Below are 19438 nucleotides of genomic sequence, written 5' to 3' on the forward strand. Positions count from 1 at the left end.
CATTAGTTAGTTTTAGATGAGATAAGACTCTTTTACAAGAAGGTTTCCTATCTTTTAGGAGTTTTTTTTTTTTAATTGGAATTTGACTTTATTAGTGATTATGGTTTACTTAGGTAAGGAGTCTTTTTCTAAAGAAGACTTTTAAAGAAATCAGTCTTTTATTTTAAAAAGAAGTCTTTTTAATTAGGTGGTTGCTAATTAATTGTAAAAGGGTATCCAAACTTATAAAGGGAAACCCTAGTTAAGTTGGTCTCTAAGTCTAGTTGAGTCAGGATAGAGTCTCCCAGTTTGAGTTAAGTTCTTTCTTTTTTATGTAAGGCTATAAATAAGCCAACCTTTGATTGTAAACTTTGGCATGCAATGAATAAAGGTTGAGTATTTTCTTGTGGGAAAGAATTAGTGATTCTCTCTTGGAGGGCCATGGCAGATTTACAGAAGTCTTGATTCAAGTTGCAGCAGCTTTCTTCAACACTCCAGCAGCCATCTTCAACTCCAGCACCTTCTCCAAATAAGTGCTGCAGTACAACCCCTTCCCAGTCCCTCTCCTAACCTGCGATCCAGTGAAGATCCATCCCCATCCCCTCTCCTTCCTCTGTCCCACATTCTTTCTCTTTGGTTCTTGCATCCGGATTTCCTGCCCCCCCCCCGATTCGGCCTTTTTTTCTTTTTTATTTATTTTTATTTTGTTGGGGATTGGAGAAAAAAAAATACAGAAAAGTTAGCAGAGAAAACAAGAATAAAAGAAAAAGAAAAAGAAATGAAATGAAAGAAGGGAGAAAGAAAGAAAGATAGGTTGCAAGAACTCCCCCATCCCATAACTATAAGCTTCTCTTCCCCTTCCCACCCTTTCCACATAATGTTAGGTTACCTTATAATGGCCCACATCTCCTCCATCTAATCTCAAATTGTTTATATTGCTTTCCCCTTTACTCCAGACCCTTCCCCATACCTAATTGCAAGTTTCCTTTCCCTTCCCTTTTCCCAAGAATTATCCCCAAATCCCTCGACATCCCAACCGCGAGTTTCCTTTACCCTTCCCATCTACCCTACTATTCTTTTGGCTATCCTATTACCATGTAAACTATCCACCAATGTTTGCTAGTTCAGGTAAAGGAGGAGGGTTGGTGTGTTAGGTCGCAACCAGCATTAGAAAAGAAATCTAGCCAAACACTTTTCATGGATTTGACCTTATCTGATAAACGCTATACTAGGGCATTCCTTGACAAAAGAAGCGACGCGTTACAGTATGACCCAATTGAAGTGATAAATGGGCAAGGGTTGGCTAGGGCGTCCTCCGGGTGTGTATGAGTAAGTAAGGGCTTAAAGAAGCTAGTTTAGAAATGTAGGATTAGATTGGCATCTTGGAAGTTGGAACCTTGGATCGTTATCAGGTAAGAGCTTAGAATTAATAGATCTATTCTAAGCTCTTACGAGGAAAGTAAGGATTAATATAGCTTGCATTCAAGAGACTAGATGGAATGGTAAAAAAAAGCTAGAGAGTTGGATGACTTTAAACTTCGGTGTACTGGGGATAAAAGTAATAAAAATGGAGTAGGCATGATAGTGGATACAGATTTTAAAAACAATGTGGTGGATGTTAAAAGATTAGGTGATAGGATTATTGCTATCAAGCTTGTAATGGAGAAAGATATTGTAAACATAATTATTGCATATGCACCTTAAGTAGGGTTGGGTGAAATTCTAAAGGTCAAATTTTGGGAAAATATGAATGCAAGGAAGTCATCAAGGAGAAAATGTTATCATTGGGGGTGGTCTAGATGGACATATTGCGAAAGATCAAAGAGGCTATTAGAGTGTTCATGGAGGATGTGGTTTTGGAGAGAGGGACGAGGAAGGGATCTTAATTATAGATTTTGTTGTTGCTTTTGACCTATTTATTGTGAACACTTACTTCAAAAAGAGAGAGGGGCATTTAATTACATTCAAAAGTGGACATTATAGAAGCCAAATAGATTTCTTCTTGACTAGAAGATTTGATAAATTGTTGTGCAAGGATTGTAAGGTGAGACTAGGGGAAAGCTTAACCGCTCAACATAGACTAGTGTCTTGGATTTGTGCCTAACTCCAAAATCTCATAAAAGGTGTGAGGTTAACTATCCTAGGATAAGGTTGTGGACCTTAAAAGGGGACTGCTTGAAATCCTTTGCTAATGAAGTAGTTAATTAGGGAAAGTGGGATTTTGAGGGGTACACTAATGCAATATTGAATGAGATGGCTGTGTGTATTAGGAAGATGGCTAAAGATGTTGTTGCTTAAACAAAAGGAAAGCTTTATTTCTACGGAGAGACTTGGTGGTGGGATGGTGAGGTTCAAGCAGCCATTAGGAATTAGAAAACTAGTTTTAAGACATGACAAAGGACTAGGGATGAAGATATTTAAAGGTATAAATTGGCTAGAAATGAAGGTAAGAAAATTGTGAGAAAGCATGGCAAAGAAGTATGGGGATTTATATAATAAGCTAGGCTCGAAAGAAGGGGAGCAATCTATTTATAAGATAGCTAAAATAAGGGATAGGAATAGTAGATATCTTGACCATGTTAGTTGTATTAAAAGTGAAGATGGTAAAGCTCTAGTATGTGATGAGGACATTAAGAAGATATGAAAAAATTGTTTCTCTAGCCTACTAAATGAGCATACTTAAGGTACCTGTGATTCAGACGATTACACCATTCACCAAGGCACCAATTTTTGAAAATATATACGGATAATTTTTATGTCCGAAGTAAAAGAAGTTCTAAGGAGGATGAAAATAGGCAAAACACAAGGTCATGATGAAATCCCAGTAGAAGTATGGAAGAGCTTAGGAACCTATCGGTTTACTTGGTTGGCTATGCTGTTTAATAAGATTATGGGCACAAAGATGAATGGAGGAAAAGCATTGTGGTTCCAATTTACAAAAAAATATAGGAGATATTCAAAACTGTAATAACTATCTAGGTATTAAACTGATGAGCCATACTTTGAAATTATGGGAGAGAGTAATTGAAACCTGTTTGAGATAATTAACCATAATTATAGAGAACCAATTTTGATTTATGCGGAGAAGATCTACAACAAAAGCTATTTACCATATTAGGAGATTGATGGAAAGGTGTAGAGAGCGTGGGAAAGACCTTCATATAGTGCTTATTGACTTAGAAAAAGCTTATAAAAGAGTTCCTAAAATGTTAATTTGGCAAGTATTAGAGAAAAGAAGTGTCGCAAGTAAATCTGTGGACATAGTTAAGGATATGTTTGATAGCCCAGTGACAAGTATGAGAACAATAGGGGGACCAAGTAATGAATTCCCAGTTATAGTTGGGCTACATCAAGGATTAGCTTTAAGGCCATATTTTTTATGTAATTTTAATTGGATGAATTAACCAAAGATATTCGCAGGGCCTTGTGTTTAGTTGATGATAGACTTAAGTAAGGTAATAACAATTAGATGGAGAGCCGGGGGATTCAAGACTTGGGCAGATGATGAGTTGGTGAAAGTCAATGATAAGGAGATCCTCAGAGGGATTCTTTTAGGTACCTTGGTTTAATCATAAATAAAAAATGTTGATATAGAGGATGATGTTTCCCAAAGAATTAAAATAGAGCTGGGGGGGGGGTCCCCCCCCCCCCCTAGATTGGAAGCCCATAATCCATGTAGCTGACCCCATTTAGTTGGGACAAGGCTTGTTGATGATGATGACTACCAGGCAAACTATGCCATCTTGGGTTTTAACAAAACCCTAATCTTTCCCTTTTCTCCAAAAACACTTTCCCACATAATTTTGAACCAACCCTTTCATCCCCATAATAGTCTTAAGATCATCCTTGGTTCTTCACATCATCCCATTAATTTGCTGGAAGGCTGGATGAGTCCTTAATTCTAGGAAAGTAAACCTATAAACCCTAACCCTTGAATTGGATTCACATCACCTTTAGTACCGGGTTTACCTTTTTATATATTTACTTGATAGCCCTGTTTAGAATGAAATGTCAAATTAAATCTCTAGAGATTGTTAAAGGCTTTGTCCATGCCACTAAAGAGCATATAGATATCCTTTATACTAGCTCTACTATTTCCATTAGCCACCGTCAATTGGTTGATAGCACATTTCATGGATCTACCTTGCATAAAACCAAATTGACTCTTAAAGATATTAGTTTTTCTTCTTAGACGGGCTTCAATAAACTTCTCAAAGTTTCATGGTCGAACACATTAGTTTTATGCTTTCATAGTTGTTGTAGCTCTGGAGCATCATTTTTACTTTTGTAAACCGGAACTACAGTGCTTCTTCTTCAGTCATCTTGAACTAGCGTTGTGATCATATTCTTTTACTTCCATGAAACCAACCTTTCATATATATATGAAGTGTGGCATCTTCATGAATAGTCATTGTTCAAGGTATCGCTGAGATCTTGCCTGAGATCTCGTCTCAAGATCTCAAAAGCATGTTTTGCGTTTATACTCTCATAGTGTGACTTATAAATACCCCATCTTGTTGAGTTGAGATATATCAATCTTAACCTGTCTCTATGCTCCTTCCCCCTTAGCTGATTTTGGTGTTTTGGCCAGATTTTTCGCCAAAAAATTAATCGAATCTCTACTTAGGCTGCATCAGCAAGCTATTTAGCTTATCTACAACAAAGATCTACCTATTTTGAATCCAATCTTGAAGCAAGGAGAGTGTTCTTCCCAAACTTCATTTTTTTCCAAAAACTATGTTCTTCATTGATGGAGGTGGTGCTAGTGAAGCAGAAATTAGAGGAGCTGCTTAGTCATTGATTTTGCGTTTATACTCTCATAGTGTGACTTATAAGTACACCGACATTTGTAAAGTAAAATTGTGAACAACTGAACATGTTTGATGTATTTTTTTGATTTAGACTCTTGAGTTTTCATTTATGTCAACTGCTGGTTGTGTAAATCATAATTTTTTAGTTTGCATGTTCACTCTTTCAGCATACTGGTTTCAAAGTTAAGGCCGAGTTGGAACTCATTAACACACTTGTTTTCTCACAAATTTAAGGCCACCACTGTGTTTAGAAGGCCTAAAATAGGCTAAATGCAAAATTTTGGCTCAAATTGATCCTCAATACCCACCGAGATGGACCCTCAAGTTGGTTCCAATTAACTGGGGATTTTTACCACATTTTGGCCGAGATCTTGCAAAATCTTTGTTTTTCGAGGGACTGAGATCCCTGTGCACTCCCTGGTAGATAATTATTATGTTTATTTATTGACAGACTATTTATATGGTGGAAGTAAATAGTAATAAACCATTGCTAGCTTTATATACTACATTGATTAATCAAAGAGAGAATCTTTGAACAGTTCCTCTGCTGCCTCTAGTGGGTATAAGTTGGTTTGTCTATGTTTGTTGCTTTTGGAAATCCCCTGAACTTTCTTACTTAGCAAGTTTATTGGCATGACTCATGTAATGAACAGGTTCCTGGTCCAGGTTCTGCATACTGTTTTGGTCAAAACATGTTCACAAAACTTAAAATTTTTATGATGAGTTTTGAAAATACTTGGTAGGTTTGCCAGTTGAGATTCTGCATACTGTTTTGGTCAAAGCATGTTTGTGAATCTTGAAAGTGTTATAATGATTTGGGTATATTTCATAGGATGATTGTCAGATATTATGACTTGAGTCTGCACATTTTACTTATTCTGTATAATTATACTTGCACAGTTTGAGAATTTTGCATGATTATCGCAGGGTGATCTCAAACCAAATGATGCTTCAAATGAAGAGCTTGATATTGAACCAAAGATAGACATACCAAGTCCAGGCTCTACAGAGGTTGATATCCAAATGGTTGAGCAATTACCTTCAATAGAACCAATTGGTATGTCAATGTACTCCATCGTTGTTTTCTTTACTAAACACATTTTCTTTCAGCACTTTCTAGAAATCCCGGTACAAAATTAGAGGTTCTCTAAAAATTTCAGCAGTTGGTTTTTCCAGACTTCATAGTTCTAAAGAAAAACTGTTTATGCATACTAGTGATGTGGAAGGAAAGCATTGGATGGATCCAAACCCAACTGGGTCTACAGAACAAGATGGACCGATTGTCCGGTTCAGTTAAGAGTCATAGTTTTAGTACAACTTTAGATATTATATTATCTGGGAGATCATGTCTTTTTTTAGGGAGTTAGATTCTCAGGTATTCTGTTTCTAATTATTGTTAATTTCCTTATCGGGACTTAAAAGAGTCCTGGTTAGGGAGTTGGCTATAATCTAGATGTAAGCTGTTAGACAGGGTTTGGAAATATTAATTCAAGTTTAAATCTAGGTGTCTTTTGAATATCTTTGTACATATGATGCAAGCCGTTAGATAGGGTTTGGAAATATTAAAGAGTCCTGGTTGGTTCTATTTATAGGCCTTAACATAGACCGACCAAGAAGAGCTAGACCCACAAAATGCCTAAAACCGATTGAATCATACTACCAAAATCTGCCAGATTTTGTACTAGATTTTGGGGAGATTCAGACGGAATTCTCAATTTCTTAATTGTCTCGGTGGGGTCAAAATACCGAGATGAAATGAGATCTTGAGTGTTGCTTATCATAGATTTGCCACTTGGAGATTGATCAAGATGATATATTCCTTTATTCTTTGTGGGTTTGGTAAACTGCAAAAAGAACTTCCTTACTTGAAACAGGTTTTTGGGAGCTTGCCAATATTAACAACAATTTCTATGTTGTGATGTCAGGCATGTTACAATGTTCAGAAGATGAATTAGATGTGGAAGAAATTGTGTGATGATCAAATTGATGTACATGGTCTGATTGAAGATGAAACCCATGATTAGTTTCCTAATATATCGTTTGCTAATGACCATCAAATGACTGACCAAGAGACGTGTTAGATCGTCACCCCATCAAAGTCGATATATGTGGATTCCGATCCCATGGTGTTGATTCTCTTATGACACTATACTCTTGGGCGAGTTTTTCTCAAGACCAAGAGGGTTGATGCAGAAACTCAGCCTTAGATGGGCCCAAACCCAACCAGATTTCGAGACGAAGATGAACCAGGTTTAGTTTGAGTCATGGTCCTAGTAGAATTTGGCAAATATATTATTTGGTAAATAATGTCTTTGTTTATTTTATAAGTTAGATTCTTAGGACATATGGTTTCTAATTATTCTTAGTTTCCTTATTTGAGTGAGTCCTGGTTAGGGAGTCAGTCTTACTGTACAAGTCTTTTAAATATCTTTTTAATGATGATGTAAAACCCCATCATTTTACAGAGATTGGAAAATATGTTTTAGGTTTTTGTTTGTGGGATCCTGTGTGGCTGGTGGGCATGTGCACCCTTCTTCCAACCATCCCCTTTTTTCATATGTGATTTCCCCTTTTCCTTTTTTTCCTATTCTTACGCTATTTTCTCTGTGAAAGGACACCATGGCATACTCTTCTCATGTCTGCATTAGTTAGTTACTTGGTGGAGCTAGGGTCCTTCGTACACTTGTTGTCCCGCCCTCCATGTTCCTATTAGATGGTGGCATCCCTAAATGATTCCCCATAGTTACTTTAAGGCTACAGGAATAAATTTAAAGACTTGCAATGAAAATCTTTTATGGGGTTTCTCTATTAATTTTATTCCAGATCATCGCTATGTCTTCGTAAAAGGGCAGACCCGGTTCCGAAGGCTTCCACACAAGCAGATCTTTGCTAAGTCATTATTTAAGTAAATTTGTCAATGATTTCCATAGGATAATGGCTTAGTACCATACAGGAGAAGACTCGCCCGAGAGAGACCGCCACCGAAAAGAGAGACCGACCACCGGGAGACCGGCGAGAAACAAGGCCAACCGGGGCCCACCGGGGGACGATCCCAAGGGGAAACTGGATTTAGCTTATTTAAGGCCGAATACGTGGGGCATTGGATTTGCGAAACAACCCTAGATGATTCTAGCACCCATAGGGAAACCGAAAGAGTAGGATTAGGGAAGCAGTTATACAACATGTATATAGAACCTTAAAGCTATAAATGAAAAGCAAGTTATCAAATGCATCAACTAACTTAAATGTTATCAAAATTCCACCATAGAGTATCCAATCTCAATTTTCAAGAATAAAATAATTTACAACCATTAGAAGTTCTTATAAGTCATTAAATCATAAATCTAAGACAAGTAGAGAATGATTGATCTTCCTTGTTGTAGATGTGCTAAGAGTAGTTGCAAGTGAAAATCCGCCAAATCCACAAAAAAGGCAAAATTAAGAGTTCAGCGAGTCCGGGCGAGATTGGCGAGTTGGCGAGTCTCGGCGAGATTCCCAACTCGCGTCTCGACCTCCATCTCGTCTCGCCAATGTGAAAAAAAGAGATATCTCGCGAGATCTCGGCGAGATCTCGCGAGATCTCCCACCATGCCATTTATATCCTGGGAGAAAAAACCCATTTCCCTCTTTCTAATTAATCAATGGGGACAAGACAGCAAACAATCATGCTAATTATAGAATTTATCGATACTTCTATTGAAAGGGCAGACCTTGTTGTGATGGAATGGTTGCTCCATTGCAACCTACTGGTCAAGTTGTGAACCATGCCTCTGTAACGCCTGGTTAAGGTTGCATACTTTATGAGACCATCCCCCTTTTTTGGTCTATATTCTTATAGAGAAGAGCTTGAAAATATGATCTGCATGCCAAAATTAGAAAGCTAAGAGCCATTTATGAATGGATTTGTTTCCCGTTTCTGACCTGACGGACTGCTCAATTGCATGCTCGATGCACTTCATATTCAGGAATGATGAGGAAAATAAATACCGAAATTGTTCTGAATCATCAAAGTTTTTGTCTTTTGTATTCTCTATGGTCTTAACCTTTAATTTCTTGTCAGCTTTCCAGTCTCCAAGGTTGAGATTTCAGTCTTGATCTAAATTTGACGGAAACATTGCATGTTTCAAATTTCAATCAGCTATTTGTTTGGCCTAAAACTTTGGGGAACCACTAATTAATCATATCTGGACATATTAGATCCTTTAGCTTGTAGAAGCCCAAATGGTAGTTTCATATGCTAAGTTGGTTATTATAGCCTGCTGTATGGTTCTTAAATATAATCTTCTCTACTCATAATTAGTATTAGAAATTTAGAACACACAAAAATTGATAAGAACATTTAAAATGTCCATGAGGAATGAAGAAAAGTCATTTAGTATTAGACAATCTAAACTGTTAGAAGTTTAAAATCTCTCCATCTTGATATCAATGAGTTTGGGTGGGCTCGTAGTCTACAATCGACTCACAAAATGGAAGTTTTAAGGTATGGGAACCCAGCAGAATGTCATGGCGCTTCACAGATTGGGAAAGAAGAGAGTAAGAATAAAGGAAGAATTGGAATGGAAGAAAAACCAAAAGTCGAAGACACAAATCATTTGCCAACATCCGCTCATGTAAACACATCAAAGAACCTTGCTGACCTTAATTAATTCAAATCTAATTTTTATTCTTCTTCTTTTCGCCTTCATGTTACATGAATATAAAGAAAACTCCCTAACATATCAATAGAAACCTAACAAAGTAGGCAATGTCTCACATTAAAAAGTTGCTAAGAACATGTGTGTAATCTACTCCCCAATAACATCAAATAAATTAAAACTTGTTTCTTAGGTCTACCATTGTGCCCCCTTTGGACCAAAAAAGCCAGATTTGTCTAGTTCGATGTTATGTACTTGACCAATGCGCCCAAAGTTCGTAAGCTGATTGAGCAAGTTGAGTTAACCCTTAAACCAATCCCATACTAGGTTGGCCCAACCTGATGCCTGTACAACAGATTAAGTCCCGCTAGGCAAGTAGGCATATAAGATACCACCATGTTTCCATAGTAGTTTTCCTCAATGGTTCTCACTCTAGGTACTTAACACATTGGTAGTAGCTAGCCCTCTCCCAGCGGCTGCACTCTGCTCCCTCAATTTTCATTGTAGTCCTTTCTTGGTAGCTTTTACTCTACTCCAGGGAGCCCTTTCTAGGATCCGAACCCTTGACATAGTGCTAGCTTTGATACCAAACGTTAGGTACTTGACTAATGTGCCAAAAGCATCAAAGCTGATGGAACAAGTAGAGTCAAGCCCTTAAACATATATCAAACTAGGTTGGCCCAGTCTAGTGCCCATACACCAAAGTGGGCCCCATTAGGCACATAACATTTGATCTTGGATTGGGTCTCCAAATTGGATCATTTTGGTCTAGCCATGTTGTCAGAACCACATCTATTGGGCTCCAAATTTAATCTTTTTCCTTGAGAAATATAGGGCCTAGGCATGAAGCTGATAGATGCAGAAGCACCCACAATCCCCATGACCCTAGTTTCTCTCTTTTTGTAAAAGAAGCTGATAGCCTGATGCAGCATCTGCCTAGATCTGGAATTACCAAGAGCAAATGGACCACCAAACCTAAATCCTCATGAAGCCCAATGAATGGATATTACTGGATTTGTGGTGTTAGTGAAATTCTTATTTGTATGTCTCCAAACTTAGATTTCGTTTAGATGTGAAATCAGATGCTTGAGTATTTCCTTTCTTCTTGAGGTTTAAAATATGCGTAACCTATCTTTATGGTCCATGATCAAGGTATAAAGAATCAGTTTTGGAAGGTTTATAGGAAGAGAGATATCACATGATACCCAAGAGACACAAGATATGCTCTAAAGGTATGTATGGGAATGGCCAAGAATTGTATAGAAGTGCTTAGAATCTATGTAAACATGTTTAAAAAGGGAGGTGAAGTACAATCAATGAAGTGCATTTGGTCAATCTATGTAAAGGTTTGAATTTTATCACATTGTACCTAAAATACAGCATACGCTAAAGATATGTACGGAAATGGTCGAGAAATGCATGGAAGTGCTTAGAACATGGTAAGAGATCTCTCAAGATCTTGCTTTTCCTGCCCAGCGAGACAAGACCTAGTTTTTACCCCTACTCGACCAAGACCTTAGTTGAATCACGATCTTGGTTCGACTAGAGATCTCAGGTGAAACCAAGGCTTTTTTACTCCCTCTTAGTCGAGTCAAGATGAGAATTCCAATGGTCTCAACTCTCTCGCTCCTCTCACCTCCTGTCTCGACAGTACACTTGAAGGGTGATTTTGGCCCCATTTTTTGCATGAATCTCATCAGATCGTGTGGTGGAGCTTGGGCTTGACTACTATCATCTCATCCTCTTCTATTATGAAGTTATGATTATGAACTTATGACGGTTGTACTACTGTATTCTTGAGAGTCGAGAATGATGATGATGTATTGTGTAGTCATATGGATGGAATTCTAAGCAATTAAAGTTATTTGTATGTTATCACTTGGATTTCATTTTTATCAATCAATGTTTCTATATTTCATGTTCTATAACATTGCATATTCATTTTTGTAGCATTTCGGTTTCAAACTTAGGGTCTAGTTGGAATTCATAAATAAGGTAGTTTTCTCACATATCTTAAGCCACTAGTGTGTTTAGAAGGCCAAAAATAGGCTAATTACCAAGTTTCAGCCCAGCCCAACTGATAAAACACCCTGAGTTGGGCCATTGAGTTCTCTCGAGTTGAGCCTCTGAGATCTACAATATCTCAAGCGAGATCTCAGTTTTTTTAAAAGGTGAGGTTGCCCTCGAGAGCGACATCTCCAACCTTGGCATAAAATTTATGCAAATATCATATTTGAATCGGATGTCAATGTATGAGAGTGAACTGCAATTACTACATTCGTCAATCATATTAAAGGATGAGGTTCCCTACATATACCATTTTTCCTTTCGGATTTTCATATTGTCCTATTATTGGTTGCATATTTATACTTTTATATGATTCATTTTAGTTAATATGATAGGATTAGGGTTTAAAATATTGGCATCTAGTATTGGGATGTGAGTTTGGAGACATTGTTGCTCACTTGCTAGCTGGTTTCTCCTCCTTGGATTTCCACTCCTTGGCTCTTGGAGTCTTGTACTGCGGAAGCCTTGAGCTTTTCCTGCTCTTCTATTGTATCACATTGTACACATGCAATGTATGTTTTGATTTTATGCATAACAAGTTGCTTGTTACATGCTGATAAGATCCTACTAATATCTTAGAAAATCAATATGAAAATACAAGATTAACAAGATAAAACTGGTTTTAATGGTGCCAGACACCCCCACACCCAAAGGTGTCCCTCAGCCTACGGCTGCCAAAGAAAACTCTCCAAAACATTCGATACCTCTCCACTCAATTTTCCCTCTATTTATCACCCCTAAACTAACCCTAATATTCTCTCTCCTCCACATGGCGTCATCCTATGGCCCTAACACTATTGGCCCCTCGAAAATCACCTTGTCCTTGCAATAGATCCAGTTGAGTGCCTTTCCTTCCAAATGTTGGATTGCCACCCCTAGCCACTGTTCTTCCTCGATCTAGTTCTCCCAACAGAACAAAAGAACCTCTAGAATCCATCTCTAAACTTCTCTTGCACCAGAAAATGAAGGTAGTGCCATCACCTCCCTGGATGGTGAATGCTCTGATACCAATTTGATAAGGACCCACGAATCGAATGCAAAACTAATATTTTTTTTATTGATAGAATAACGAAGAACAATGATAAACTGGTTACAATGGTGCCAGTCACCCGCACAGCACATTGCTGCCCCTTAGCCTATGGCTGCCCAAACACTCACATATTAATCCCTCCCTACTACTGACATCTTACCCCTATTTATAATCAACCCTAATCTCCCCTCTCTCTCCTCAATGTAGCATAATATTGTCATCCCAAGGCCCTATCACATGCACCAATTTAATAAGGTATAATATCTTATAGGTAAATAAAAACCTATTTTTTAGTGTGGGTTGATAGGGAATGATATTTTATGTGTGAGAGCATACTCAAAAGTCTTGGTTGAGATTCTTTGGAATTAGGGTTATCCACAGTAATACTGCAGAGGAAGGTGTGGTGTGAACAAAGAGACGAATTGGTTCTCAAGAAGCAGCAAGATGGAGATGTTTGCCCTTTATTAGGTTTATCGAATCTCTTTATGTATCTGGGAATATTTCCTGTAAATGTAATTCATGATCTGCCAATTGTTGGGCTGATGCATTGGCTGCACCAGGTGTGATGGTTAAGTGGATGGGACTCTTAAAGGTTTAGTACATTGGAATTTGTCCTATTTTAAGAAGCTTGTGTATGCCAGCTGTTATCTGAATTACAAATCTATATTTTGCCTTTCCTTCTATGCTTCAGTTTGGAGAAATGATTTAATTGAAATTGAAGCAGCTAAAAGAACTAGCTGTAAGGCCTAATGATGATGGAAGTTATTAAGAAACAGATGGATAGCTTCAGACTAGTATCAATTATGGATCTGAATAGATCTAATTGGACAAAAGGGATTCATGTAACCATGGATTGAGGTTTCAATTTCAAGGCTGGTTTCGACCTAGCCAAAAGCCGAAATTCGGTTGAAACCTAGTACTTTTTTTTTGAAAATTTGACCCTAAGATTTGGGGCTTATGTTTCCTTCATTTCATCTGATTTCTTGCTTCCTACTTGTTTAAAGCATAATAAACACAATAGAACTAGTAGTTTGTCAAAAAAACCACTAAAAAGTTATCATTCAAGTATACTAACAAATGACTGGTTCCGACAAGTACAAATATATTGCATACAGGCATAGAATCATCAACATACATGAATTGTTTGACAAAATGATTACATACACAAGTCAACAAAATGCAATGACCAACTAGATCAAGTGATGGTGTCTCACATATATTAAGTTAATGCCCATGCATCATGTATACATATGTATTTTTCAAAAGACATAATTTAAAAAATATTTTTTTGAAATAGAAAATTAAAAGAAAATAGTAGCAATAATAAAAAATAAAATAATAATAAAATAAAGTTTAACAACACAATCATAAATCTTTGTCCTAGACTAAACATATATTAATTTCAAAGCAATACAAGATGTTGTACCTAGCTCAAGACAACCCAAGAAGGGCCGAAGGAAGGCCCACACCCACCTACGTTTTGAGGCAAGCCCGGGGGGCCTAACCAGAAAATTGGTATTTTGTCATTTTTCCACCCCTTAGATCAAATTCTACCTAGTTGGAATGAGTCCAGCTACTTTTATGGAGTTATTTGCTTTTTTTTTTTCTTTTTCTATTTGGAGTCCTAGTTTGAAAGGTATTTGAGAGTTTAGTTTGAGTGAAGTTAGTCGGTTGGGATCAAGGAACAAATTTTGATCAACCTAGGTAAACCGATGACATTTTTTTTTTTTTTGAAATTTTGAACCTAGGTCTCGGGGCCTTATTTGACCTCCATATCATTTGATTTCTTGCCTCCTACCTATTAAAAGCATGATAAACACAATGAAACTAGTATTTTGCCAAAAAAAACCACTAAAAATTTATCATTCAAGTATACTAACAAATGATTGGTTCCGACAAATAAAAACTGTATTGCATACAGGCATAGAATCATGAGTATACATGAATTGTTTGATAGAATGATTACGTATACAACAAGTCAACAAAATAAAATGATCAACTAGATCATGTGATGGTGTCTTACATATATTGGGTTGAAGCCCATATATCATTATATACATATGTATTTGTTCAAAATACATAATTTAAAGAATTGTTATTCAAATCAGAAAATAAAAAAAAATGGCAGCAAATAATTAAAAAAAAAAGTTTAACGACACACAATCATTGATCATAGTCCTACACTAATCATATATTAATTTCATGGCATTACAAGATCATTTAAGGCATGAACAAAACAAAAATAAAAAAATGGGAAGTTTGGAACTGTTGGGTATGGCTCATGCTTCACATTCTATTGCTGCCCAGAGTTTCCTTAGTAATTGTTGTGTCTTAAGAGGTGTTTGGAGGCAAAAGATAAGCAAAAGAGGTGTTTGAAGGCAAAGGAGTTGTGGAAATTAGGTGAAAAGTGGATAGAAATCAACAAAAGCCGAGGAAAACAAGTTGGAGTGTTGAAACCTGCAAAATTTAGGTTGAAATCTACAAAATTTCGGTGGAAACGAACCACTTCGATGAAATTTTTGAAGTTTTGTTTCTTGGGGAAAAAAATGCAGGCATTTCAGTCAAAATTTTGACCATTACGATCGAACTTTAGTATGGTTGGGATAAGATTCCTTATCCAAAGGATTCTTATCTTTTAGAGTTTGTTTAGCAAGTAATTAGTTATTTGAGTCTTTGTGTAGCAAGTAATTGGTTTCTTAGAAGAGTCAAGTAGGAGTCTAGTCCTCTCCATAAATACCAATCGAGTCTTGTAAGCAATTCAGCTTGATTTGATGAATAAAATTTGATTGTAGAAATGAACTGTTGGAGTTGTGGGATCCCTAGGGGTGACCTGCGACTGGGTATTTACGGTTGTTTCTGCAATTCTAAGTTCTTCATCTACCTTCTCAACATCAAGCAGCCAATTAGCTCAGGTTTACAAGTACAGCCCCCCCCCCCCTTTTTTTTTCCTTCCTTTTGCCTTGGCCTAGAAAGCTACTCAAAGCCCAATGCGAACACCCCCCACCCCTTTCCCTTCAGTTTCAGCCAGGTTCCACCCATCCCCCTAGCAACCGTAGCCCTCCCCCTCCCTTTCTTCTTTCCTGCGATACAGCACCACCCCTCCCCATGTTAAACCTTGATTCACAGCCCTGTTAGACCCCTTTCAACCTCCCCTAGGGTGGCCCCAAGCTGTAGAGCCTTTTCCTACAGTTTGGGTCTTCTGTAGAAACCCCTGCCTGAATGAACACTGCTTTCTCGCCTTTTGATCTTTTTTAAGAGATTTCCCTAATTTCTTTCCTACTTCTGTCTATTCTCTTCTACTGGGGAGTTTCCCTGATTGGCTCTCTTGCCTGGAGTGACTTCCGTTGGTTCCGTCCCTACTTCTTCTCATGCCACTAATGGATTTCCACTTCTGAATTCCCACATATTCAATCGATTCTGTTTCATGGCTCGCTGGTCGGAGAGAGTCCACTTCTTCCATTGATTAGATTTTCTGCAAAATTTTTATAACCCTAAATTGATCAATTTCAGATCTGAAACACCTTCTATAGCAGAGTTATAGAACTTCAAAAGTATCCTAAAACCCTTAAACTTCCTTCCCCTTTTTCTGGAAATCCTAGGCAACCCTAAGAGTCCAATGAAATTACCAAACTACCCCTAGCCCTAGACTCAGGGTTACATTACACGACCATTTAAGCATGAACGAAACAAAAATAAAAAAGGGGAAGTTTGGGACTATTGTGTATGGCCCATGCTTCACATTCTGTTGTCAACAGACATGGGGGTCCCACTCCCTGGTGAGTGGGTGGGGTCCAGGGGGACCGCCTTGGCAGGGGTTTCCTTTGTAGTTTGGGTTTGGGCCCATGAATAGTTGTTGTGGCTTAAGAGTTGTTTGAAGACTAAAGAGGAGCAAAAGAGGTGTTTGAAGGCAAAGGAGTTGTAGAAATTAGGTGAAAATAGGATAGCAATCAATAAAAAACAAGGAAAACAAGTTGGAGTGTCGAAACCTTGCTCAAAAACAGAGGTGGATATGGTCAAAACCTGGTTTCGATTAGTTTGGTCGAAAATTTGGTGTGTTTTGGTCGAAACACTGTATGAAATGAAATCTGCCTAGTTCATTTTGATTTCAAAAAATGCAAGCATTTCGATCGAAATTTCGAGGGCTTCAATAGAAATTTATTCCATGCATGTAACCTACCCTATTTATTTGGGGGAAGGCTTTGTATTTGGTAGTTTTTTGGACCAGTCCTGAAACTCCTGCTACTTCAGTAATGGGAGGGGCAAATGTGGGCAGCCCTACCTCTTATTTGCAGTAGAGGCTGCTTCCTAGCTTTTAACCTATAGCCGACAAGTAGCAGCAGGGCAACTTAACTATTATGCAAATGCTCATCAACTGATTTGAATCTCTTTCTTTCTATGAAATTGTTGGTAAGAATTAAGAGGTCAAATTTCTTACAGGCTAATTATTCAGACCAACTTTTCTAGAATGAAGAGGGGAGCAGCAATAATGCAGGAGGAATTTTTTTTTATCATAGTTGAGTGACGAGGAACCCATAGGCAACTTGCCACCATATTGTTCCGGCTGTCTGGATGAAAAATAGGGAGGAAATTTTTATTATTTTATTATTAGTATTAGGATTTGTATTAGTATATTATGGGGGGTTGGTTCTACAAGAAGCTGAGTACGTTAGATGGGGAGTGAAACCCAAAAAAACTGCCACCAAAACGCACTGCCATTATAACAGAAGAACGAACCTTGCCTCATGTGACTGTTGCCTCAAATTTGATGTCTAACCCAGCATCAAGATTATTGGAAGTGGGATAAAGTCAGATCTAGAGTCTTCTTTTATTATTTGAGTGTTGATTTCATTTGTCTTTTGAAGTCTTTTTTCTCTGGATTACACCAAAAGCTATTGCCATTTTTTTACACAATGCCATCTTTGAAATTATTCTTAATGAGAACCTTATTGTATATGCGAGATGCCATTGTCAGGTTGGGTCCCAGCAATACCATTTAGAGTCTCAGTCTCTGTGTTTGTGATTTTACAAGGGGAGAAAAAGAATGTAAACTTTTAGTATTTAATTATACACTTTGCTTGGCTGCATGGATGGTTTACTGCCGGGGGGGGGGGGAGTGAAACGCCACATGGAATTGGGATAGTGTTCCAACTTTTTTTCAAATCATTTCTCTGCGGATATTTTTTTTCAACTTCTATTAATATATTAATTAATTGCTTAGCTTGGTTGCATGAGATGCTGCATGGAATTGGTGTGGCTTTCCACTTTTTTTTATCAAAGATCTTGTTGGAGAAATGTTTTTTAAGTTGATTCCCCATATAGACAATCCCAATAAAAATTAATTAGATGCATGCTCACCCAGAGCATGGAATTTGCTACTTCGAAAGAGAAGTGATCCACTTTAGGCCTTTAGCTACTTGTAAGCTTAAACTGAATCTGTCTTGCAGCTCCAGATGAAGTCTCAGCAGCAGCTTGTGATGAGAAGCCTGATCGTTTGGATATGGCCCGCCTTTATAATGAGGTAAGTTTAATGTTTTTGAGTGAGTATTACACTAACAGCTCTACCTTTTAGTGCTCTCTTTTGGCAATGCTGACTCCTGGATTTATCCTAGCACTTCTATCAATCAATCTTCACATTATGTCTCACAATGCTGATAACTTCCTCTCCATTTCTTTTAACAGATATGCAAAGCACTTTCAGATAATGTCAATGAATCTATCAATGCATGCGTAGGAGATAAGACTGCAGGGTTTAGATTGAGAAAGAACCTACTTCCACTCGAAGCCCTTTATGAGGATGTACATCGAATTCTTGCTGCTTCCAACCAAAGTCCTACTACAGAAAAATTAAATAAAAGCTCAAATTTATCTGTACAGCCTGAAGTTCAAAAGAATTTTGCAAAATCGGATACATCATCCTCAAATGAAGGAAATGATTGCAAACCTGCTACTGTCTTGGAAGTACAGCCTAAGAATTCTGTAGTAGAATCAGAGCTGCCTCGTATAAATTCAGAAAGAGAAAGCAGTATTCTTCCTCACACAATTCCCTTATCTGGAGATACATTGGTGCCTTCAAAGGAATCTTCTTCTCCACCAAAAGGTACAGAGGATGTGCAAATGGCAGAGAGAAAGGATTCTGATGTAAACGCAAATGGAAAATCTGATGCGGTTATTGTTTTGGACGACTGAGTATGTATAGGGTTAGCATTACTGATGACAATCCCTATGTTAATTGACCGCCGCCACCCCAAGCTTAAGGTTGTAATTAACTGTTGTAATTCCATTACTGCTGTTTCAGTTAGTGCATCAACTTTGGCATTTCCCTTTTCAGTGACTTTTTCATTCATCTCATTTTTCATGGCATCTAGTAATATTATATCTAGTCCATAGGCAAACCCAACCTAACCCTAAATACCCTTGTCTGGTCTGATCCTGACCCTGACTCTTCAAGGTCAGACTGGCCCCGCCAGGCTAAACACTTACCCCTAAACCCTAATCTTGGCCCTAACTTTAACCTTAGTCACAAGATCCTTCGTACCTCTTGATACATTTATTTTCTTGTCTTCCCCTTCTCAATCTGCAACCACAGACCCCCCCCCCTTTTCGGGCGGCCGCCTGCTGCCCTTTCCAAACTCAGCCTCGTTCGCCCTTTTGTGATCTTAGATCGTCATGTTGTATGACTACTTGGAAACAGGGACGTATCTCCAGTCGAGTAGAAGCTTGAATGGATGTTGCTTTTAAAGTGAAAACAGAGGAATCAACTGTGAACTATATGGAAGGCATTAGAAAATTCTACAGAGGAATCAGTTAAGGCAGGCTTGTTTGAAACTATTCAAATACAAAACCCAAGTCTTCCCTTGTTTGGTAAAGCCAGATGGGAGAATCATAAACTTTAAAAGATCTGTTAGGAACGTACT

The 19438-nt window shown here is 37.8% G+C and overlaps 1 protein-coding gene across 1 annotated transcript in view; it reads left to right on the forward strand.

Annotated features, from left to right (window-relative positions):
- Positions 1-18839, forward strand: part of PKL (chromatin remodeling factor CHD3 (PICKLE)) — a 76310-nt gene extending 57471 nt beyond the window's left edge. The window contains exons 29-31 of the mRNA XM_089139584.1: positions 5718-5847; positions 17969-18042; positions 18204-18839. Of these exons, the coding sequence (XP_088995710.1) occupies positions 5718-5847; positions 17969-18042; positions 18204-18710 (711 nt within the window). The 3' untranslated portion in view covers positions 18711-18839. The remainder of the gene's footprint in view (positions 1-5717; positions 5848-17968; positions 18043-18203) is intronic.
- The last annotated feature ends 599 nt before the right edge of the window (positions 18840-19438 follow it).

The sequence above is a fragment of the Hakea prostrata genome, chromosome 11 (assembly GCF_041222555.1).
Source record: "Hakea prostrata isolate BN-2017 chromosome 11, UWA_Hpros_2, whole genome shotgun sequence".
Lineage (NCBI taxonomy): Eukaryota > Viridiplantae > Streptophyta > Magnoliopsida > Proteales > Proteaceae > Hakea > Hakea prostrata.